This window comes from Bufo gargarizans, chromosome 4, assembly GCF_014858855.1.
Source record: "Bufo gargarizans isolate SCDJY-AF-19 chromosome 4, ASM1485885v1, whole genome shotgun sequence".
Taxonomy (NCBI): domain Eukaryota; kingdom Metazoa; phylum Chordata; class Amphibia; order Anura; family Bufonidae; genus Bufo; species Bufo gargarizans.
The window spans coordinates 524381395-524406086 of record NC_058083.1 but is presented as its reverse complement, the minus strand read 5'-3'; the positions used below and the strand labels follow the sequence as shown (position 1 = coordinate 524406086).

Below are 24692 nucleotides of genomic sequence, written 5' to 3'. Positions count from 1 at the left end.
GCGGGTCGGGACTCGGCAAACACCCACTGACACACCCTGTGCGCTCGCACATAGGTGTTTACCCCCAACCTGGCCAACACCTCAGCTTTTAGCCTCTCATAGTCCTTGGCCTCATCGCAGCTGAGGTCAAAATAGGCCTTTTGTGCGTCCCCCACCAGAAAAGGCGCCACCACCTCGGCCCACTGCTCCAACGGCAGCCTCTCTTGTTCCGCGGTTCTTTCGAATACCATCAGGAATGCCTCTATATCATCTCCCGGACCCATTTTCCTCAGGGCGGATCGGACTTTGTCCCTGGCGGTAGACACAGTCGGGGTTGTCGCAGTTGAAACTCCTTGCAGGGATGTTCGCACCGACTCTTGCATGGCTACCAGCTGCTGCATTAGGAGATTGTTTGTTTGCTGCTGTGCACACATAGCCTCCTCATGTCTTTTTTTCTGTAGCTCATTACTTTCCCTCTGAGCCTGCAATGCCTGTTGCTGCTGTACATTACTCTGAATCAGGTGCTTAATGGCCTCCTCCATCTTGTCAGGAACCACAAAACTTGCAGGCCCGATATATGACATGCAGTCCAACACAACTTTTGCCTCAGGCCTGCCTCACTGCAGGAATGCCCGCTCCAAGCCACCAATTGTGGGGATGTGCTCGTGGTAGGCTACGGTAGCGGCGGCAGTATTGAGGCAATCACAGACAGTCTTTGTGATACACCGTGACTTTATTCACACCAAAGGCATAACAGGCAATGTGCAGACCACACAGGGGCATATTCACATAGTGCATAAAACAAAAGTCCTTCCATAGAAAATAAACAGCAGGTTTGAGTCACCTTGGTTTGGACAGACCACAGCAGTTCTGCAGGCTTGTAAGCTACCTGCCTTTGTCTCCCTTTGGCCAGAGCCCCTTCGGCTCGTAGCACCACAGGTCCCAGGCTGACCTTCAATGTGTGCTGCGCCCAGACTCTCCTTCACCAGCACTGACTCTGTCTGTGTAAATCTCCAGCACAGCAAGACACACCCCACCCCCATCATCAGCAGGCTGGGTTCTTTAAAGGCCCAGCTCCACCAAAAACCTGGGCTGGCCGTGGGGAACAGTAAGAACCGGCCCGGACACGCTGCGCCAGCAGCACTCGCCGCTGTAACCGCAATGATCCGGTTCTTACTCCACCGAGGCCAGGACCTCTGGTGGCACGTATCGTCCGTCCATTATTATTCCGGGGACTCTCCTACACCCCATAACACCTTAAAGCGACTTTGTCACCAGGATCAACCTTATTAAACCAGACATACTGGCTGGTACGGCTTATTATGCTGATTAAAACAATACCTTTCTTTTGTCTGTATGCTAAACAGCTGCAGAGAAATCTGTGTTTTTATTCAAATGCAAATGAGAAATTTGAGCACCCAGAGGTGGGCCTAAATCCTTTGAGCACTGCTTTTTAACATCCCCTGTGCTCTGCAAACTCTCCCCTCCCCTTGATTGACAGGGCTAGACTGCTGAGAACAGAGCTGGGTCCTAGCATCTACATATCATATACTCTATGTACATTCGTGGCCAAAAGTTTTGAGAATTACATAAATATTGGAAATTGGAAAAGTTGCTGCTTAAGTTTTTATAATAGCAATTTGCATATACTCCAGAATGTTATGAAGAGTGATCAGATGAATTGCATAGTCCTTCTTTGCCATGAAAATTAACTTAATCCCAAAAAAACCTTTCCACTGCATTTCATTGCTGTCATTAAAGGACCTGCTGAGATCATTTCAGTAATCGTCTTGATAACTCAGGTCAGAATGTTGACGAGCACAAGGCTGGAGATCATTATGTCAGGCTGATTGGGTTAAAATGGCAGACTTGACCTGTTAAAAGGAGGGTGATGCTTGAAATCCTTGTTCTTCTATTGTTAACCATGGTGACCTGCAAAGAAACGCGTGCAGCCATCATTGCGTTGCATAAAAATGGCTTCACAGGCAAGGATATTGTGGCTACTAAGATTGCACCTCAATCAACAATTTATAGGATCATCAAGAACTTCAAGGAAAGAGGTTCAATTCTTGTTAAGAAGGCTTCAGGGCGTCCAAGAAAGTCCAGCAAGTGCCAGGATCGTCTCCTAAAGAGGATTCAGCTGCGGGATCGGAGTGCCACCAGTGCAGAGCTTGCTCAGGAAGGGCAGCAGGCAGGTGTGAGCGCATCTGCACGCACAGTGAGGCGAAGACTTTTGGAAGATGGCCTCGTGTCAAGAAGGGCAGCAAATAAGCCACTTCTCTCCAAAAAAAACATCAGGGACAGATTGATCTTCTGCAGAAAATATGGTGAATGGACTGCTGAGGACTGGGGCAAAGTCATATTCTCCGATGAAGCCTCTTTCCGATTGTTTGGGGCATCAGGAAAAAGGCTTGTCCGGAGAAGAATAGGTGAGCGCTACCATCAGTCCTGTGTCACGCCAACAGTAAAGCATCCTGAGACCATTCATGTGTGGGGTTGCTTCTCATCCAAGGGAGTGGGCTCACTCACAATTTTGCCCAAAAACACAGTCATGAATAAAGAATGGTACCAAAACACCCTCCAACAGCAACTTCTTCCAACAATCCATTGGTGAAGAACAATGCATTTTCCAGCACGATGGAGCACCGTGCCATAAGGCAAAAGTGATAACTAAGTGGCTCGGGGACCAAAACGTTGACATTTTGGGTCCATGGCCTGGAAACTCCCCAGATCTTAATCCCTTTGAGAACTTGTGGTCAATCCTCAAGAGGCGGGTGGACAAACAAAAACCCACTAATTCTGACAAACTCCAAGAAGTGATTATGAAAGAATGGGTTGCTATCAGTCAGGAATTGGCCCAGAAGGTGATTGAGAGCATGCGCAGTCGGATTGCAGAGGTCCCGAAAAAGAAGGGCCAACACTGCAAATACTGACTCTTTGCATAAATGTCATGTAATTGTCGATAAAAGCCTCTGAAACGTATGAAGTGCGTGTAATTATATTTCACTACATCACAGAAACAACTGAAACAAAGATCTAAAAGCAGTTTAGCAGCAAACTCTGTGAAAACTAATATTTGTGTCATTCTCAAAACTTTTGGCCACGACTGTACTATAGCTTCACCACACTCAGATCTGCTCAGAAAGCTAATATACTGTACATATTACTGCTTTATTTATAAGGACAATATAGGATTGTAAGCACACCCCAGTAATGCGTGTTAGCTTATAAGCATAGAAAAAACACCCTTTTATACGTGGTAATGCTATAGCTTAGCGGTAAGTGTTTGGTTTTGCATATAGAGATCCCAGGTTTGACTTGACTTCCCTTGACTTAAATTTTTTTTTCTTCAGGTATTTTTTTCTACCACATTTAAACCATACTCAATGTCTATCCTTATCATATTGAGAATAATGTTTTTAGGCTTAAAAAGCAAATAAATGGTGCTGGTTTCTTTATATCATAAATTGTGTCTGTGAATAAACTAGTAATATGTTTTAAGTTTCTAAGCAAAAAAACCACTATTCTCAATATAGTAAAGACTTTAATTGTTATCATATGATTATTTATATGTATTGTAGTATAGCCTGTTATTATAGGTTACATGAGAGAGCACAACAAGTTTATGTAAGTCTTTCCCAGGATTCAAACCTGGGATCTCTACATGCACAATTATGCACTTATCACATGTAGATGTAGATTAGCTTTCTGAGCAGATCTTAGTGTGGTAAGGCTATAGTACATAGTGATATGATATTTACATGCTAGATACAGCTCTGCCCTCAGCATGTCTAGCCCTGTCAATCAAGTGGGGGGCGGAGTGTGCAGAGGTCCACCAGCAGAATAGTGAGTGCAGCTCTGCAGTATAATGCAGGATGTAACTCAGGATCAGTACAGGATAAGTAATGTAATGTATGTACACAGTGACTCCACCAGCAGAATAGTGAGTGCAGCTCTGCAGTATAATGCAGGATGTAACTCAGGATCAGTACAGGATAAGTAATGTAATGTATGTACACAGTGACTCCACCAGCAGAATAGTGAGTGCAGCTCTGCAGTATAATGCAGGATGTAACTCAGGATCAGTACAGGATAAGTAATGTAATGTATGTACACAGTGACTCCACCAGCAGAATAGTGAGTGCAGCTATGGAGTATAATACAGGATGTAACTCAGGATCAGTACAGGATAAGTAATGTAATGTATGTACACAGTGACTGCACCAGCAGAATAGTGAGTGCAGCTCTGGAGTATAATACAGGATGTAACTCAGGATCAGTACAGGATAAGTAATGTAATGTATGTACACAGTGACTGCACCAGCAGAATAGTGAGTGCAGCTCTGGAGTATAATACAGGATGTAACTCAGGATCAGTACAGGATAAGTAATGTAATGTATGTACACAGTGACTGCACCAGCAGAATAGTGAGTGTAGCTCTGGAGTATAATACAGGATGTAACTCAGGATCAGTACAGGATAAGTAATGTAACGTATGTACACGGTGACTGCACCAGCAGAATAGTGAGTGCAGCTCTGGAGTATAATACAGGATGTAACTCAGGATCAGTACAGGATAAGTAATGTAATGTATGTACACAGTGACTGCACCAGCAGAATAGTGAGTGCAGCTCTGGAGTATAATACAGGATGTAACTCAGGATCAGTACAGGATAAGTCATGTATGTACACAGTGACTCCACCAGCAGAATAGTGAGTGCAGCTCTGGAGTATAATACAGGCTGTAACTCAGGATCAGTACAGGATAAGTAATGTAATGTATGTACACAGTGACTCCACCAGCAAAATAGTGAGTGCAGCTCTGGAGTATAATACAGGATGTAACTCAGGATCAGTACAGGATAAGTCATGTATGTACACAGTGACTGCACCAGCAGAATAGCCAACAAAAAGAAGGTTACGGCAGCATCTCCAGTTGTTCCTTTATTTCGTATTGCTACGAGTGTGTACACAAAAAGCCAAATAGCAACGTTTCGGCTACATGGTAGCCTTTATCAAGCATATAGACAAGTGATATTCTCAACAATAAATAGTGAAACCTAACTCCTCCCACCACAGAGTGGGACCAAACAAAGGTGTCACAACCCCCAATTGTATAATACACCAATGCAAGGTGAACCTCAATTAGGTGCTGCATTAATAACATATGTGCATGATTAACCCATCTGTGTTTACCTTATGCAAGACAGTAATGCTCAGAGGTCCATAACAGCAGAAACCTGGATTCCATGTCGGCGTCTCCTGATTCCTATTGCGCATGATCACATCACTATACTGCCAAGTACAGGGGGGGTGCGCACTAGCATCAGTCAATCCAGTCACATGGAAGTCATGTGATGGTCACATGATCGCAATATATTCACCAACTCCTCCGGCTAAAATAGTCAATAACGAACCGCCATCCTCACCATGGGAACGCGCTCACCATATAATACCAACAAGAGTTCCTCTGCATATGTGCACAGCTCCGATATTTGCAGTGCTGAGAATCAAAATAACATATCATGAAGCCCGCACAGTATCACACCAGTGACAACTGGTCATCCAATATTTATCGATATGAAAATCAACTAGATCATAAAGCTGTGAAGAAGACTCATCGTCCCTACCACATATGTAGTTAAGAAAAAGAGAATCAACATTAACCCGCATCTGTGTAAAAAAGTGATAGAATTGAAAACAATGGTCAGATAAAAACATATATAGTCATATATAGCCTATACTGAATCGGACATATAATAAGAATATCAAAACCTCCTATCAATCTATACTACTTACATTGAATTCAATATTGAAGGAGGGAGACATTTAGACAGAACATGTCACGTCAGGAAAGGGAAGCACTGAGGCTATTAGAACAGAATAAGGAAATCACAATTAAACCTGCGGATAAGGGGGGAGCAGTGGTTGTAATGGACACGAGCAAAATACATTGGGGAGATACGTGAACAATTGAGTGATGCAGAGGTGCATGAAGTACTCGGATGTGACCCAAATTGGGACATTGCAAAGGTGGTGAATAATATAGTCGATGAGTGGGGCATCATTGACTAGGACTTAAGTGACTATTTTAAGGTACATCACCCCTTTGCTATACGCTCTTCCAAAGATACATAAGAGGCTTAATGATCCTCCTGGCTGACCCATTGTGTCTGGCAGGGGTTCAATCTTTGGCACTATTGCTGTGTTTTTGGATAGATTGCTCCGTGTCCATACAACCACTGCTCCCTCTTATATCAGGGACACTGGTCACTTCCTGACTAAATTACATGAGATTAATTTACCTGCACATTTCTACCTTGTGAGTTTCGACGTTGTATCATTGTATCCATCTATTGAACATAAATATGGTTTGAATGTCGTTTATGTGGCGCTGGCCGGCGCGGGGCTCTCTCCTGATGCCAGCCACTTCTTAAGCTGGTCCTAAGGAAGAATTACTTCCTCTTTGGGAACACCTTCTACCAACAGAAGCGAGGTGCGGCCATGGGTTCGAATGTGGCGCCAACTTATGTCAATATGTTCATGGCTGAAGTGGAGGACAGACTGGTTTATAGATCTATATTCATGGAGGGGGTCCTGTGCTGGTGGCGCTATATCGATGACATTTTTATGATTTGAGGTGGCTCCATTGAGTCATTGGATGAGTTCCATCAACACTTGAACATGGGTGTACCAGGCTTACAATTCACTGTGACTGTCTCTCAAGACGAATTACAGTTCCTTGATGTGAGAGTATATATGGAGGAAGGCAGGATTAAGACCGATTTATATAAAAAACCCACAGATAAAAAACTTTTATTGAGACATGACAGTAATCATCCCGACGTATGCTCAACTCGCTTCCCTGGAGTCAATTATTACGAGTCAGGAGAGTGGTATCAGAAGATGACACTTTTTCTGACTGGGTGGAAGACATGTGCAATAAGGTTTCCAATAGGGGATTTCCGCGGAGATTGTTGCAAAATACCAAAGAAAGGATTTCGTGGTTGACAGGGAGACCACACTGCACAATTCACAGGTGAAGAAGGTGATGGATCGAATTCCCTTTGTGTCCAGATTTGGTACCCATAGTGGGAACATGGCTCATATTTTGAGGAAGGAATGGCACATCTTACATATGGGTTTACCGACAGTACGTGAATTTGATAATCCGCCACTCGTGGCATATAAACGAAACACTAATCTACATGATAAATTGGTAAGAACTGATGTTGGTGGAACATGTGGGGGTGGTCAGAGGTACTTGATGCCAAGAAAAATGGGCAATTTCCCTTGCCTAGGTTGTTGTAATTGTGGAATCATGATAAAAGGTAGTACCTTTGTCCATCCTTAAAACTTACAACATCAGGGATTTTTATACGTGCAGATCTAAATGTGTGGTGTACATGATCCAGTGCCCATGTAGTTTAATCTATGTGGGTAAGAGCACCATGGAGATTAGGAAAGGGATTAACAAACACAAGAGTACAATTAGGAAAGCAATTGTTGGATAAACCGGGGGCCAAGCATTTCGTGGAGAGTGGTCACTCTGTCAACCAGTTGAGATTTCGGGTGATAGACTCAGTGGGCGTATTGAGAAGAGGTGGTGAGAGAGAGAAAATCCTCAGTTAGAGAGAATTAAAGTGGATTTTTACTTTGAAGTCATTACAACCATATGGACTTAATATTTAATTCAATGTAAGTAGTATAGATTGATAGGAGGTTTTGATACTCTTATTATATGTCCGATTCAGTATAGGCTATATATGAATACTGTATATATGTTTATATCTGACCATTGTTTTCAATTCTGTCACTTTTTTACACAGATGCGGGTTAATGTTCGGAGATCCAATCAAGTCACCTTGATTCTCTTTTTTACTACATATGTGGTAGGGACGATGAGTCTTCTCCACGGCTTTATGTATGTGTACAAGTCTCCTTGATCTAGTTGATTTTCACATAGATAAATATTGGATGACCAGTTGTCACTGGTGTGATACTGTGCGGGCTTCATGATATGTTATTTTGATTCCCAGCACTGCACCTATCGGAGCTGTGCACATATGCAGAGCGACTCTTGTTGGTCTTCTATGGTGAGCGTGTTCCCATGGTGAGGATGACGCTCCGTTATTGACTATTTTAGCTGGAGGAGGTGGTGAATATATTGCGATCATGTTACCATCACATGACTTCCATGTGACTGGGTTGACTGACGCGCTGGTGCGTGCTCCCCAGTACTTGGCAGTATAGTGATGTGATCACGCGCAATAGGAATCAGGAGACGCCGACATGGAATCCAGGTTTATGCTGTTATGGACCTCTGATCTATATAGTGATCACCTGGAAGTCAGGGGTCTAGGGGCTTACTGGGCCATTATTATATAGTGTAAGGTTCCGGACGGGGTCACTCTTATCAGGGCGGGTGGTCTGTGGTTAGGCTATCAGGGCCAGAATAGCACCCCCATGTAGGGCAATATCAGGGACAGTTCTTTCGCCACCCTGTCCTTTAATACCATATCATGATCTAGCCCAGGGATTGATGGTTTTTGCTTTCCCTCCGGGATTCATGGATGTGCACTGGAACCCCCCGGATTGTGGTAGGACATATGGTTTCTGATTTGGTGCCGCCGAGCACTTGTTATTGCCAACCACAGATTTTTGCTTAACTTTAATAATTTAATTTGAGGGATATCTTTTCCATTCACACGTCCGCAAAATGGGTCCGCAATTTTGCGGAACGGATGCAGACCCATTCATTTTCAATGGGGCCGGAATGTGCTGTCTACATCCGCACTTCTGCATCTGTGCTTTCGTTTCCACAAAAAAAATAGAACATGTCCTATTCTTGTCCGCAATTGCAGACAAGATTAGTCATTTTCTATTATAGTGCCGGCGATGTGCGGTCCACAAATTGCGGAATGCACATTGACGGATCCGCAAAACACTTACGGACGTGTGAATGGACCCTCATAGTAAAATTATTAAAGGTTACGTTTTATCTTTATGTATATTCTAATGGATTGCCTTCCTTGTACAATGTTATAATATACTTTCTATGTTAGAAATTATATTATAGTGCATTTGTATTGTGCTGCAGTTCTGTGCGGTTCTGCTGCCATACTGCAGGTATATAGAGGTGTTATATACCAATATACTTTCTTTATAGTGCATTTGGGTACTGTATAGTGCATTTGCGCATGCGAGTACGCGAAAATTACATTGCCGATATTTCGCATTGAAAAAAATTATGAATGGAGATTGCAAATTCGAATAATACATCTGGTGTCACTGTCCATGTTGTGGGACTATTTGTGCACTTCTAGTAATTACAAACCGGATTCCAAAAAAGTTGGGACACTAAACAAATTGTGAATAAAAACTGAATGCAATGATGTGGAGATGGCAAATGTCAATATTGTATTTGTAATAGAACGTAGATGACAGATCAAACGTTTAATCCGAGTAAATGTATCATTTTAAAGGAAAAATACGTTGATTCAAATTTTCACGGTGTCAACAAATCCCAAAAAAGTTGGGACAAGTAGCAATAAGAGGCTGGAAAAAGTAAATTTGAGCATAACGAAGAGCTGGAAGACCAATTAACACTAATTAGGTCAATTGGCAACATGATTGGGTATAAAAAGAGCTTCTCAGAGTGGCAGTGTCTCTCAGAAGCCAAGATGGGTAGAGGATCACCAATTCCCACAATGTTGCGCAGAAAGATAGTGGAGCAATATCAGAAAGGTGTTACCCAGCGAAACATTGCAAAGACTTTGCATCTATCATCATCAACTGTGCATAACATCATCCGAAGATTCAGAGAATCTGGAACAATCTCTGTGCGTAAGTGTCAAGGCCGTAAAACCATACTGGATGCCCGTGATCTCCGGGCCCTTAAACGACACTGCACCACAAACAGGAATGCTACTGTAAAGGAAATCACAGAATGGGCTCAGGAATACTTCCAGAAACCATTGTCAGTGAACACAATCCACCGTGCCATCCGCCGTTGCCAGCTGAAACTCTACAGTGCAAAGAAGAAGCCATTTCTAAGCAAGATCCACAAGGCTCAGGCGTTTTCACTGGGCCAGGGATCATTTAAAATGGAGTGTGGCAAAATGGAAGACTGTTCTGTGGTCAGACGAGTCACGATTCGAAGTTCTTTTTGGAAATCTGGGACGCCATGTCATCCGACCAAAGAGGACAAGGACAACCCAAGTTGTTATCAACGCTCAGTTCAGAAGCCTGCATCTCTGATGGTATGGGGTTGCATGAGTGCGTGTGGCATGGGTAGCTTGCATGTCTGGAAAGGCACCATCAATGCAGAAAAATATATTCAGGTTCTAGAACAACATCTGCTCCCATCCAGACGTCATCTCTTTCAGGGAAAACCCTGCATTTTTCAACAAGATAATGCCAGACCACATTCTGCATCAATCACAACATCATGGCTGCGTAGGAGAAGGATCCGGGTACTGAAATGGCCAGTCTGCAGTCCAGATCTTTCACCTATAGAGAACATTTGGCGCATCATAAAGAGGAAGGTGCAACAAAGAAGGCCCAAGACGATGGAACAGTTAGAGGCCTGTATTAGACAAGAATGGGAGAGCATTCCTATTTCTAAACCTGAGAAACTGGTCTCCTCGGTCCCCAGACATCTGTTGAGTGTTGTAAGAAGAAGGGGAGATGCCACACAGTGGTGAAAATGGCCTTGTCCCAACTTTTTGGGGATTTGTTGACACCATGAAATTCTGATTCAACATATTTTTCCCTTAAAATGGTACATTTTCTCAGTTTAAACTTTTGTTCCGTGATTTATGTTCTATTCTGAATAAAATATTAGAAGTTGGCACCTCCACATCATTGCATTCAGTTTTTATTCACGATTTGTATAGTGTCCCAACTTTTTTGGAATCCGGTTTGTATTTATTGGCTGCAAATATCATCTGAAGGTTTTTCAGGTTCGCCTGCCATTAAAATGAATAGTACCCACCGCGAACTTGCGGTTCGCGAACATTTGATCGCGTTCGCGAACCGTCCCGGCAGATGTTCGTCCATCACTAATGGAGACACTAAAACATAGTTTTTTTTGTTTTATAAATGCTGTTATTGTGTAAAACGTAAGTAAATAAAAAAAGTAAACATATTAGGTATCGCCACATCCGTAAGAACCTGCTTTATGGAAATATCACATGACCTAATCCCTCAGGTGAACACCGTAATTTTTTTAAAATAAAAACTGTATAAAAAAAGGAATTTTTTGTCAACTTACATCACAAAAAGTGTAATAGCAAGCGATCAAAAAGTCATATGCACCCCAAAATAGTGCCAATCAAACCGTCATCTCATCGCTCAAAAATCATACCCTACCTAAGATAATTGCCCTATAAATGAAAAAACTATGGCTCTCAGACTATGGAGACACTAAAACATCAAAAATGAAATCATTGTGTAAAACGTACATAAAAAAAAAAGTTGACATATTAAGTATCGCCGCGTCCAGAATAACCTGCTCTATAAAAATATCACATGAACTAACCCCTCAGGTGAATACCGTAAAAAAATAAAACGGTGTAAAAAAAGCCATTTTTTGTCACCTTATATCACAAAAAATGTATTAGCAAGCGATCAAAAAGTCATATGCACCCTATAATAGTACCAATTAAACAGTCATCTCATCCCGAAAAAAATGAGCCCCTACACAAGACAGTCGCCCAAAAAATAAATAAAACTATGGCTTTCAGAATGTGGAGACACTAAAAAATCATATATATTTTTTTAATGCTTTGTTATGTAAAACTGAAACAAACAACCAAAAAAAGTCATATTTGGTATTGTCGCGTCCGTAACAACCTGCTCTATAGAATTACCACATGATCTAACCTGTCAGAGGAATGTTGTAAATAACCAAAAATAAAAAAGGGGCCAAAACAGCTATTTCTTGTTACCTTGCCTCACAAAAAGTGTAATATAGAGCAACCAAAAATCCTAAAATAGTACCAACAAAACTGCCACCTTATCCCGTAGTTTCAAAAATGGGGTCACTTATTTGGAGTTTCTACTCTAGGGGTGCATCAGGGGGTCTTCAAATGTGACATGGCAGCTTAAAATGATCTCAATGAAATCTGCTTTCCAAAAACCATATGGCGTTCCTTTTCTTCTGTGCAATGCTGTGTGCCCGTACAGCAGTTTACAACCATATATGGGGTGTTTCTGTAAACTACAGAATCAGGGCCATAAATATTAAGTTTAATTCGGCTGGTAACCCTTACTTTGTAACTGGAAAAAATAGATAAAAATGGAAAATCTGCCAAAAAATAAAAAAAAATTAATTTAATCTCCATTTGCCAATAACTCTTGTGCAATACCTAAAGGGTTAACAAAGTTAGTAAAATCAGTTTTGAATACCTTAAGGGGTGTAGTTTCTAAAATTGGGCCACTTTTTGGGAGTTTCTACTCTAGGGGTGCATCAGGGGGTCTTCAAATGTGATATGGCAGCTTAAAATTATCCCAGTAAAATCTGCTTTCCAAAAACAATATGGCATTCCTTTCCTTCTGCGCCCTGCCGTGTGCCTGTACAGCAGTTTACGACCACATATGGGGTGTTTCTGTAAACTACAGAATCAGGGCCATAAATATAGATTTTTTTGGGCTGTTAACCTTTGCTTTGTAACTGGAAAAAATTGATTCAAATGGAAAATCTGCCAAAAAAGTGAAATTTTATGTTTATTTTCCATTAATTCTTGTGGAACACCTAAAGGGTTAACAAAGTTTGCAAAATCAGTTTTGAATACCTTGAGGGGTGTAGTTTGTAAAATGGGGTCATTTTTGGGTGGTTTCCATTATGTAAGCCTCACAAAGTGACTTCAGACCTGAACTGGTCCTGAAAAAGTGGGTTTTAGAAATTTTCAGAAAAATTTCAAGATTTGCTTCTAAACTTCTAAGTCTTCTAACGTCCCTAAAAAATTCAATGGCATTCCCAAAATGATCCAAACATAAAGTTAAACATATGAGGAATGTAAAGTAGTAACTATTTTTGGAGGTATTACTACTATCTCTTATAAAAGTAGAGAAATTAAAATTAATAAAAAAAAAAAAAATTTGACTTAAATTTAACACTGTCATGAAGTACAATATGTGATGAGAAAACTATCTCAGAATGGCCTGGATAAGTAAGAGCGTTTTAAAGTTATCACCACATAAAGTGACACATGTCAGATATGCAAAAAATGGCCTGGTCCTTAAGGTGAAAAATGGCAGGGTCTTGAAGGGGTTAATCATGCACCTATGTTATTAATGTAGCACCTAATTAAGGTTCACCTTGGATTGGTGTATTCTACAATTAGGTTTCACTATTTATTGTTGAGAATATCACTTGTCTATATGCTTGATAAAGGCTACCATGTAGCCGAAACGTTGCTATTTGGCTTTTTGTGTACACACTAGTAGCAATACGAAATAAAGGAACAACTGGAGATGCTGCCGTAACCTTCTTTTTGTTGGCTGTTCTGTGAACTGCTGAGGATCTGCGGTCGCGGTTTGGCTGGTTTGGTCGCTGAGGCCCGTAGGTGCCGCTCTACAGCCTTGTGTGACTGCACCAGCAGAATAGTGAGTGCAGCTCTGGAGTATAATACAGTATGTAAATCAGGATCAGTACAGGATCAGTAATGTAATATATGTAAACAGTGACTCCACCAGCAGAATAGTGAGTGCAGCTCTGGAGTATAATACAGGATTTAACTCAGGATAAGTACAGAATAAGTAATGTATGTACACAGTGACTCCACCAGCAGAATAGTGAGTGCAGCTCTGGAGTATAATACAGGATTTAACTCAGGATAAGTAATGCAATGAATGTACACAGTGACTCCACCAGCAGAATAGTGAGTGCAGCTCTGGAGTATAATACAGGATCTAAATCAGGATCAGTATAGGATCAGTAATGTAATGTATGTACACAGTGACTCCGCCAGCAGAATAGTGAGTACAGCTCTGGAGTATAATACAGGATGTAACTCAGGATCAGTACAGAATAAGTAATGTAATATATGTACACAGTGACTGCACCAGCAAAATAGTGAGTGCAGCTATGGAGTATAATACAGGATGTAAATCAGGAACAGTACAGGATCAGTAATGTAATATATGTACACAGTGACTCCACCAGCAGAATAGTGAGTGCAGCTCTGTAGTATAATACAGGATTTAACTAAATGATTTTCCTATTTCATGACGTAAAGTCATAGTTTTATTAAAGACACGGAGGCGAGTATTGCTATCTCCTTCTTTACTTTCCACCAATAGCAGCAAAGAAGAAATTTACATAATCATAACAATAAAGGACCCTCCCCCTGATAGATCCTATAATAAGCAGTGTCCTCTTCATCAACTTCCTCTTTCTTGACAACCGCGACACCAACTGCAACTGTAACATGAACCGGAACTGGAACCGGAACTGGAACTGGACCCGAGAACTGCAACCAACGGGATCCACGAACAGCAGAATCAAGCCAACCGGGCTAACACCTCAGGAAACCTGGAACCATGGAACAGACCACACACCATGGAGAATTCAGCCTGAAACAGAGCAAACAATATAGCCAGTGTAAGAAACGGGTCAGGTAATGAACGAAAAACGACCCTGGAAACAGAAGCACTCAGCCAGGTCGGTGAAAAACATAGGACAATAAATAATACATGATATACATCAAACATATATAAATATCAACTAAAGACAATGTAAACAGTCCAACAATAACACCCCACAAAAAAGGGCGGGCAGAAGAAATATCCAGGGCGGGCAATACTCGCCTCCGTGTCTTTAATAAAACTATGACTTTACGTCATGAAATAGGAAAATCATTTAGTTTTACATCAAGACACGGAGGCTCATATTGCAAGTTCAAAGTTGACCAATAATGGAGGAGAACACATGAGGAGGCGGTCGGAAATAAAAGTCCCGAAATGTGGAGGCCCTAGACAAATCCGCCAAACACAAAATGTCCTCCAAACGAGCCCCCGAAACCGCCAGGGCGGTGGCAGCCGCGCCCCTGGCCGAATGAGCGGTAAAGACCGTTGTATCAATCCCAGCAAGGGACATGACCCACTTCATCCAGCGCGCCAAAGTGGGGCTAGACACAGGGCCAAAAGGATGGCGAATAGAGAGGAACAACTGTGGAACGGCCACAGAGCGGTGAGCTCGAGTGCGCAACTCATATTCACGCAAGCAAGCCACAGGGTATAGCACCGGGGAAGACGGGAAACAGGGAAAAGAGACAGACCGAATATTGGTCTTGGTGCGCCGCGTAATGTTAAAGGTGACGCCCTCAGGAGAAAAGGACCGAGCATCATGGTCCAGAGCCCTGACGTCAGAAACCCGCTTACAGGAAATAAGGCAAAAGAGGGTCAACAACTTGGCCGAAAGCTGACGGAGGGAAAGAGACGCGTTCTCAGGCCACGCAGTGAGGAAAGAGAGGACTAGCGAAACGTCCCAAGTGGTAGTGAAGCGCGGCCGAGGAGGCCGAGCCAAACGAGACCCACGCAGCAAGCGCGACACCAAAGGGTGCTGACCCGCCGGAACACCATCAAAACCCAGGTGGGTCGAAGAAATCGCCGAACGGAACAGATTAATGGTCCGATACGCCTTTCCCGCCTCAAAAAGAGACGTAAGGAACTGCAATAAATGGGTCACAGGCGCCGAAACGGGATCAAGGTTCTGTTCCACGCACCAGTTAACCCAAGATCGCCAAGCCGCCCGGTAAGATTTTCGGGTGCCGGGAGCCCAAGCGTTATCCAGGAGGCGTCTAGTCGCCTCCGAAACTCCCTCGACCTCTCCGGGAGTCCCGAGATCCGGCACGCCAGAAGCTGAAGGGATCCGTCGACCAGTAGGGGGTGGGGCACGCCCAGAGGGCCCAGGAGGAGATCCGTCCGAACCGGGAGGAGGAGAGGTACATCCACCAGGAGTTCCAGGAGCATCGGGTACCAGGCCTGAGTCCCCCAGAAGGGGACCACCACTACCAACTCCGCCATCTGACGACGAGTCTGAAGCAGCATCCTCGGGATCATGGCAAAGGGCGGAAACGCATAGTGTAGAGCCGAAGCCCAGTTCTGGAGAAACGCATCCACCGCCTCCGCTTCCGGATCCGGGCGCCAGCTGAAGAACCTGGGAAGGTGGGTATTGAGCCGCGACGCAAAAAGGTCTATGGTGCAAGGGCCCCAGATGGCCGAAATCGAGCAGAACGTCTCTGGAGCAAGCCTCCAGTCGCTGCCGTCCGTGAAGTACCGGGAGCTCCAATCCGCTCTGTAGTTGTGAAGACCCGGGAGATATTCCGCCTGCACCATGAGGTCCCTGGAAAGACAGTAGGACCAGAATTCCTTTGCGAGGCGAGCCAAAGTAGCCGACTGAGTGCCGCCCAGGTGATTGACATAGCGGACCGCCGACACATTGTCCATGCGCAAACGGATACACGCATGGGCCATGCCATTGGAGAAACTCCGGATTGCGAACGAACCCGCCAGAAGTTCCAACGCGTTGATGTGAAGACGGCTCTCTTCCTCTGACCATCGACCACCCGTGGAAATGCCTTGGCAGTGGGCACCCCAGCCCTTGAGACTCGCGTCCGATTCCACCACGAAATCCGGTTGGAAACCGAAGATCGCTCTGCCGTTCCACGCCTCCAAGTTGTCTATCCACCAACGGAGCTCCTCCCGAGCCTCCTGATCCATGACCACCAGATCCGCAAAGGTGGCACCGGCTCGAAGATGGGCGATCTTCAGTCGTTGTAGAGCCCGATAGTAGAGAGGCGCCGGGAATACCGCTTGGATCGAAGACGCCAACAGGCCAATGATGCGGGCCAGATGGCGCAGCGACAGGGAGGTAGCCGCGAGAGCGTGTCTCAACTCCTTGCGGATCGCCCGCAATTTCGCCATCGGGAGGCTGAGGGACTCCGAAACCGAGTCCACTGTAAAGCCCAGGAACTCCATCTGACGAGATGTAATGCCGCCGACGCGACGGCCTTTTCTTCATCTGCCGCGGTCCTTGCGTTCCACTGTGGAACGCGGAAGACGCGCGAGCTCCAGGTTGTGACGCGGCGGCTGCGTTCCACGGTGGAACGCGGAAGTCATCCGGACCAATCAGAGGGTCCTATTGCCCTTCCTGGTTCTATTTAAAGGGGCTGGTGAGGCGGCATGGCGTGCTGTGATTGTAGTCAGTACGCCTGCTGCCTCACCACCTGTGTACGGGACATCAAGAAACCGAACCTTGCACGTCTCCCTCACTGTCATCTGGGAGACGGATCCGCACCGCAACCGGACCCGCTCCAATTACCCCGCTGCCATTCGGAAGACGGATCCGCTTAGTAACCGGACCCTTCTCATTTCCTCGCTACCATCTGGAAGACGGATCCGCTCTGCCCTGAAACTACAGTCTCCATGGGAGTCTCCACCATCGCATAGCCGCTGCCAATCGCAAGTACCCTCTCTGTGAGAGAGCACCTCTCCTTACTTATATACAGGCTGAGATAACTGTGTAGGTCTCTTGCTGAGTGGCCTCTGTTAACCCCGCGACAGCTACCGCATTCTAGTATTCTAACACCTACCCGCAGTCTATGAAGCAATAGTACTGTGCCGACCAGAGTTGATTTCTCCTGATCACGTGATGGTAGAATCTCAAACTCACCGTTGATGTTGTGAGTGACGCCTGAGATTCATATCTGATTGATCCTAATAAATCCGCAGTTGAGATCCACTGTTGAAAAATTGCAGGCGTGACAGTATCACAGCACCCGTATAAAGATGGATCCAGCGGAACTCGCTAGACATATGGTTTCTTTGTCCCAGAGAGTCGAGACCCTGTCTGCCTCTGTGCAGGACCTTCAGCTGGAGAACCAAAGATTGCGTACATTGGTTAACCAAAACACAGGTGCTGCACCTCCCAGAGAGGGACCTGAACCCAAGGTCTGTGCCCCCGAACCCTTCTCCGGGGATAGGAAACTATTCCGTCAGTTCATAAGTTCGTGTAGACTCATGTTTGATCTACGGCCACGCACTTATTACAATGACCGCATAAAGGTTCTCACACTCATTTCCTACCTTAAAGGGGAACCCCGAGCCTGGGCCGAGACCTACTTTGATGAAGAGGATGAGGTCCTAGATTCCTTCCCCAGATTCATGGAGGCCATGGCGCTCCTCTATGATGACTCCAGTAAACAATTGACCGCAGAGACTGCCATCAGAGCACTTAAACAAGGCCGCCGACCAGTCGAAGATTATATAGCCGAGTTTAAACGGTGGGCCAGGGAGACGGAGTGGAATAATCTCAGTCTTCGTAACCAATTCCGCCTCGGCCTTTCGGAGGCCTTGAAAGATGAGATTGCCCGTGATGAGTTACCTCCCACCTTAGACGACCTAATCCAACGCTCTGTTACAATTGACCGCCGCCTCCGTGAACGGAGAGCAGAGAGAGTCTTTACCCCCACACCAGCTGTAAGAGGAGCCACATCTACCCCTAAAGAGGAGCCAATGGAACTAGGAACCTTGCGAGGACCCCTCACGCCGGCTGAAAAGGCCAGGAGACGCACGCTGAACCTATGTCTCTACTGTGCCTCCCCTGACCACGTAGTAGACGACTGCCCGGCGGTTAAAAAGAAGACAGAAGGTAGGGAGATACATATCTGCAAATTGACACATAGTCTCTGCCACCGTAATTCTTACATATACATTTCTCTCAGCTTACAGTGGGATACCGAGAGGATTATCGTCAAGGCCATGATAGACACCGGAGCCTGTGGCAACTTTATAGATTCACATCTGGTTAAGTCCAATAAAATACCCCACACCTTGAAGCAGAAACCGGTCTCAATTACTTTTTTAGATGGGTCCACATCCCCTTCAGGACCAATCTCTCACCACACCCAACCACTACTCGTGGCCTGCGGAGAGGGTCACATCGAACACCTTATGTTTGATGTCATTTCCTCTCCCATGTTCCCTGTAGTATTGGGACTTCCCGGGATCAGACTTCACCAACCTTCTCTCCTCTGGCCTACAGGGGAGGTACGGTTGGATTCCCACTACTGTACCTCCACTTGTTATCCAAACACTGCACTCATGCAGGTCGCTCCTACGGGGCTACCTCCCCATCTCGCTGAATTTGAAGACGTTTTCAGCCAATCTGGTGCAGCCACACTTCCCCCACATAGACCCTATGACTGCCCTATTGACCTCATTCCAGGTAGTCCTCTTCCTACGGGCCGCATTTATCCGCTTTCCCAACCAGAATTAGTCCACCTGAAGGCCTACTTAGAAGAGAACTTAAAAAAGGGTTTCATAAGGCCCTCAACCTCACCTGCTAGCGCAGGGATGTTCTTTGTGAAAAACAAAGATGGCGGATTAAGGCCAATAATTGACTACAGAGGTCTCAACAAAATTACCATAAAAAAACGCTACCCTCTTCCACTCATCCCCGAACTGATCGAGAGGTTACAATCATCCCGTATTTTCACCAAACTCGACCTCAGAAGCGCATATAACTTGATCAGGATCCGGGAAGGAGATGAGTGGAAGATGGCCTTCAGAACCAGATACGGACTGTTCGAGTACATGGTAATGCCTTTCGGGTTGTGCAATGCCCCGGCAACGTTCCAGCATTTCGTTAACGATATTTTTCGAGATCTGCTGGACGTCTGCGTAGTAATCTATTTGGATGACATTCTGGTGTACTCGGACAGTCCTACCGATCACAGGAGGCACCTAAGATGGGTGCTGTCCCGTCTTCGGGTCCACTCCCTTTTCGCTAAATTAGAGAAATGTATCTTCGAACAGCCTTCCATTTCCTTCCTGGGATATCACATCTCCCCCCAGGGGATTCAAATGGATCAGTCCAAAGTGGAATGCATCCAGGCCTGGCCTGTGCCCCACACACGCAAAGCACTCCAACGATTTCTAGGCTTTTCCAACTATTACCGGAAATTCATAAAAAATTTCTCAGAGATAGTAAAACCCTTGACAAGACTAACCAGTACTACAATACCCTATACATGGTCCTCCGACGCCCAAAAGGCATTCGAAATACTCAAACAGAGGTATACCTCAGCTCCCATACTCCAATTGCCCAACCCCGATTTCCATTTTGTTCTAGAGGTTGATGCTTCCCACCTCGCCATCGGAGCAGTTCTATCGCAACAACCATCCCTTTCTGAACCCTTGCACCCAGTTGCATACTACTCCCGAACTCTTAATACTGCTGAAAAGAATTACCCCATTGGGGAAAAAGAGCTGTTAGCTATTAAGGATGCTCTGGGCAACTGGAGACATCTTTTGGAAGGAGCCAAACATCCTATCATGATCTACACTGACCACCGCAATTTACAGTTCCTCAAAACTTGTAAAACCATGTCGGCAAGGCAAGTACGGTGGAGCCTTTTTTTTGATCGTTTTGACTTCCATATATCTTACAGACCAGGTTCCAAAAACACAAAGGCTGACTCCCTCTCCAGGTTATACGAGGAGTGTACTGACGCGGAACCTCCTGCCTTACTACTTCCGGCAAACCGGTTCGTGGGACTCGCCACGGGATTCAAGGAGCTCTTAAAACATACTCCCTCTGAAGGGGATCCTCCTGCTCTTCCGGGGTTGACAACAACCGATGGATTCCTTTTCAAAAACGACAAACTTTACATCCCCCCTAGAATGCAACCTTCTGTCATTCGACTCATGCATGACACACACCTAGCGGGCCACCCAGGCATCACCAAAACCTTGGAGCTTGTACGCAGAAAATTCTGGTGGCCAGACATGACCAAATCCATCCACGAATATGTCTCCACCTGTGATGTCTGTGCCTCTACCAAACCCGACAGAAAGCCTCCCTATGGGTTACTGATGTCACTGGAAACACCCACCAGACCTTGGCAGATGGTCTCTGTCAATTTTATAGTCGACCTCCCTCGCTCAGAGGGTTGCAACACCATCATGGTTACTGTCGACCTACTAACCAAAATGGCTCACTTCTCCCCACTTAAAAAATTACCATCATCAAAAGAAACCGCCCAAACTTTCCTCAGCCAAGTCCTTCGATTGCACGGTTTACCCTCCGCGATTATTTCCGACAGGGGCAGTCAGTTTGTATCAAAATTTTGGAAAGCACTTTGCACAGCCCTCCAAATTGATCACAGAATGTCGACCGCATACCACCCACAAACTAACGGCCAAACAGAGCGAGTAAACCAGTGTCTAGAACAATACATTCGATGCTATTGCAGCCATCTCCAAGATGACTGGTTCGATCTACTGCCTCTGGCCGAGTTTGCATACAACAATTCAATGAACTCCTCCACTCAATACTCTCCTTTCTATGCAAACTACGGTTTCCACCCCACCAACCTGCCCCCTGATTACTTACCCGGGAACGTTCCTGCAGTTCAGGACTATCTCGAATGTCTAAGAGAGACTTCCCTTACAATACAAGGTAACCTAAAGACCGCAAAGGATCGACAAAAAAGATATTATGACACTCGACACTCTAATCCCCCCGCATACTGTGTGGGAGACATGGTGTGGTTGTCTACGAGAAATCTCCGCCTTAACGTGCCCGCAAGGAAACTCGGTCGCAAGTACATCGGGCCATTTCCCATCGAGAAAGTTCTGAACCAAAATGCGGTTCGCCTAACTCTTCCTCCCGACTGGAAAATCCATCCCTCCTTCCATGTCTCCTTGCTTAAACCGTACAAACCTAACCTACTCCCCCTTAGAGCCTTCCCCCCTGGCCCCCCAATTCAGGTCCAGGGTGAGGTTGAGTATGAAGTCGACAAGATACTCGACTCCCGTAAAAGGTGATCATCTATACAGTATCTCATACGATGGAAGGGTTATACTCCTGCGGATGATTCTTGGGAAGACTCGCGGGACGTACATGCTCCTAGATTGACCCGTTTGTTCCATCGTAGGTATCCTGAGCGGCCTACTCCCAGGGGGAACTCCGGAGGCGTTCCTTTGAGGGGGGGATACTGTAATGCCGCCGACGCGACGGCCTTTTCTTCATCTGCCGCGGTCCTTGCGTTCCACTGTGGAACGCGGAAGACGCGCGAGCTCCAGGTTGTGACGCGGCGGCTGCGTTCCACGGTGGAACGCGGAAGTCATCCGGACCAATCAGAGGGTCCTATTGCCCTTCCTGGTTCTATTTAAAGGGGCTGGTGAGGCGGCATGGCGTGCTGTGATTGTAGTCAGTACGCCTGCTGCCTCACCACCTGTGTACGGGACATCAAGAAACCGAACCTTGCACGTCTCCCTCACTGTCATCTGGGAGACGGATCCGCACCGCAACCGGACCCGCTCCAGCTACCCCGCTGTCTTCTGGGAGACGGATCCGCACCGCAACCGGACCCGCTCCAATTACCCCGCTGCCATTCGGAAGACGGATCCGCTTAGTAACCGGACCCTTCTCATTTCCTCGCTACCATCTGGAAGACGGATCCGCTCTGCCCTGAAACTACAGTCTCCATGGGAGTCTCCACCATCGCATAGCCGCTGCCAATCGCAAGTACCCTCTCTGTGAGAGAGCACCTCTCCTTACTTATATACAGGCCGAGATAACTGTGTAGGTCTCTTGCTGAGTGGCCTCTGTTAACCCCGCGACAGCTACCGCATTCTAGTATTCTAACACCTACCCGCAGTCTATGAAGCAATAGTACTGTGCCGACCAGAGTTGATTTCTCCTGATCACGTGATGGTAGAATCTCAAACTCACCGTTGATGTTGTGAGTGACGCCTGAGATTCATATCTGATTGATCCTAATAAATCCGCAGTTGAGATCCACTGTTGAAAAATTGCAGGCGTGACACGAGATGGCGTGAGGATCGACTTCTCGGGGTTCAGCAGGAAACCCAGGTCTGTCAAGAGTTGTGAGGTCCACTGAAGGTGTTGCAGCAGCGTCGACTGACATTGATGCATAACGAGGATGTCGTCCAGATAGACGATTAGACGCACACCCCGACACCGCAGCCAGGCCATGACCGGACGCAACAGTTTGGTAAAGCACCAAGGTGCTGAAGACAGGCCAAACGGGAGGCACGTGAAACGCCACACTTCGTCCCCCCAACGGAAACGCAGGAGATCTCTGGATGCCGCGGCAATCGGGACCGTCAGGTACGCATCCTTGAGGTCCAATTTTACCATCCAGTCCCCTGGAACTAATAAGTCCCGCAGGAGGTGGATCCCCTCCATTTTGAAATGGCGATATCGCACCACAGAGTTCAGGGCGCGGAGATTTATCACTGGACGCATCTGGCCGCCCTTTTTCTGGACTAGAAAAATGCTGCTGAGCCCTCTCTATTGCCCTCTTTTGGAAAAGGGACCGGAGCTCGATGTCTACGAGTTCTCCGTGTGGTTGGGCCAGACCCAGTGGCGGGGGAGGAAGGATGAGCCCTGGGGAGTCCGTGAGCTCTATGTGAAACCCCCTCACCGTAGTCAGCACCCATGGGTCTGACGTAACCGTGGACCAAACATGGGAATAATGACGGAGTCTGCCCCCGACACAAGGATCCAAAGAAGTCCCCACTGGGGATAGACTTACCAAAGGATTTGCGAGGGTTCTGGTTTCCTCGAAACGACCTTGATCGCCATTGGCCGCCTCTGGCCGGGAAAAATGGAGGAGGAGGACTTCTCTGCTCCTGGAAAGGTCGTCCTTGCGAATAGGAGCCTCTGCCCGAACTGCGGGCTTGGAATGCGGAACGGCCGGACAGACGGCCCCTACCACTGCCGGCCCTGGTGGAGACCCGACCCCGGAACACCCTACGCATGGAGGATTGGGCCTTGTCCAGCGCCGTAAATGCCCCCACATATCTACCGAGGTCCTTGATAAAGGAGTCCCCAAAAAGTAGACCATTAGCGTCCTTTCCTGCCTCGGTAAGAGCCAGATTAGCCAGTTTCGGGTCGATCTTAAAAAGTATGGCTTTACGCCGTTCAATGGCCAGGGATGAGTTAGAGCTGCCCGCGATACAGATGGCTCTCTGTATCCACCCAGAAAGCTCCTCCGGGTCTATTGGAGAGCCGTCAATTCTGGCCGATTCGGCCATCTCAAAAATTTTGGCCAGAGGACCAAAGATGTCTAGGAGCTTGTCCTGGCAACTCCTCAGCGCCGAATCTAACCCCTTACGGGGATTCCAGCCGGTTTTGGCCAGGAACTGGGTCATCTTCGGAGCCACCGAAGGCGTCTCACAGACCTTGCTTGGCACTAACGGTCTGGGACATTCGGACCTAAGCTTACTGCGCGCCTCTTTACTGAGAGGACGGCGCACCCAGTGCTCCAGATAGGTGCTCACGTGAGCCGTTGGCAGCCATTCTGATGACCTAGGGTGGTGAAGGGCATCAGGGTCAAATAAGGGGTTGCCAGAGGGATCCACCAGGGAAGGCGCCGCACTAGGGGCGGTGGTGGCAGGACCCACAGACCCAGAGGTGGAAGGCACAGGGTCAGCAGTGCCAGGGATGTCATAATCCATTTCCTCCTCAGAGCGGCCGCTCACCTCCGTGTTAGCCTCCGCCTCAGAATCCAACTCTGATTCTATATCACTGTTTTGTGCTCTAGCACATTTCCATGTACGCACCCTTTCTGCCTGGCGCGGCAAGGCTCTTTTGCGCGATCTATGCGCGCTATCAATGGTGGCTGAGATCACACCGGTCCGTTTCTCCTGTACAGAAGGAGTATCACCAGCG

The 24692-nt window shown here is 46.2% G+C and overlaps 1 protein-coding gene across 1 annotated transcript; it reads right to left on the bottom strand.

Annotated features, from left to right (window-relative positions):
• Positions 1-15670: 15670 nt before the first annotated feature.
• LOC122935540 lies at positions 15671-23264 on the bottom strand. The gene is made up of 2 exons (XM_044291310.1): positions 22828-23264; positions 15671-16976 (listed from the first exon to the last, which is right to left on the bottom strand). The coding sequence occupies exons 1-2, from the start codon at positions 23262-23264 to the stop codon at positions 15671-15673; spliced, it is 1743 nt and encodes a 580-aa protein (XP_044147245.1).
• Positions 23265-24692: the final 1428 nt, after the last annotated feature.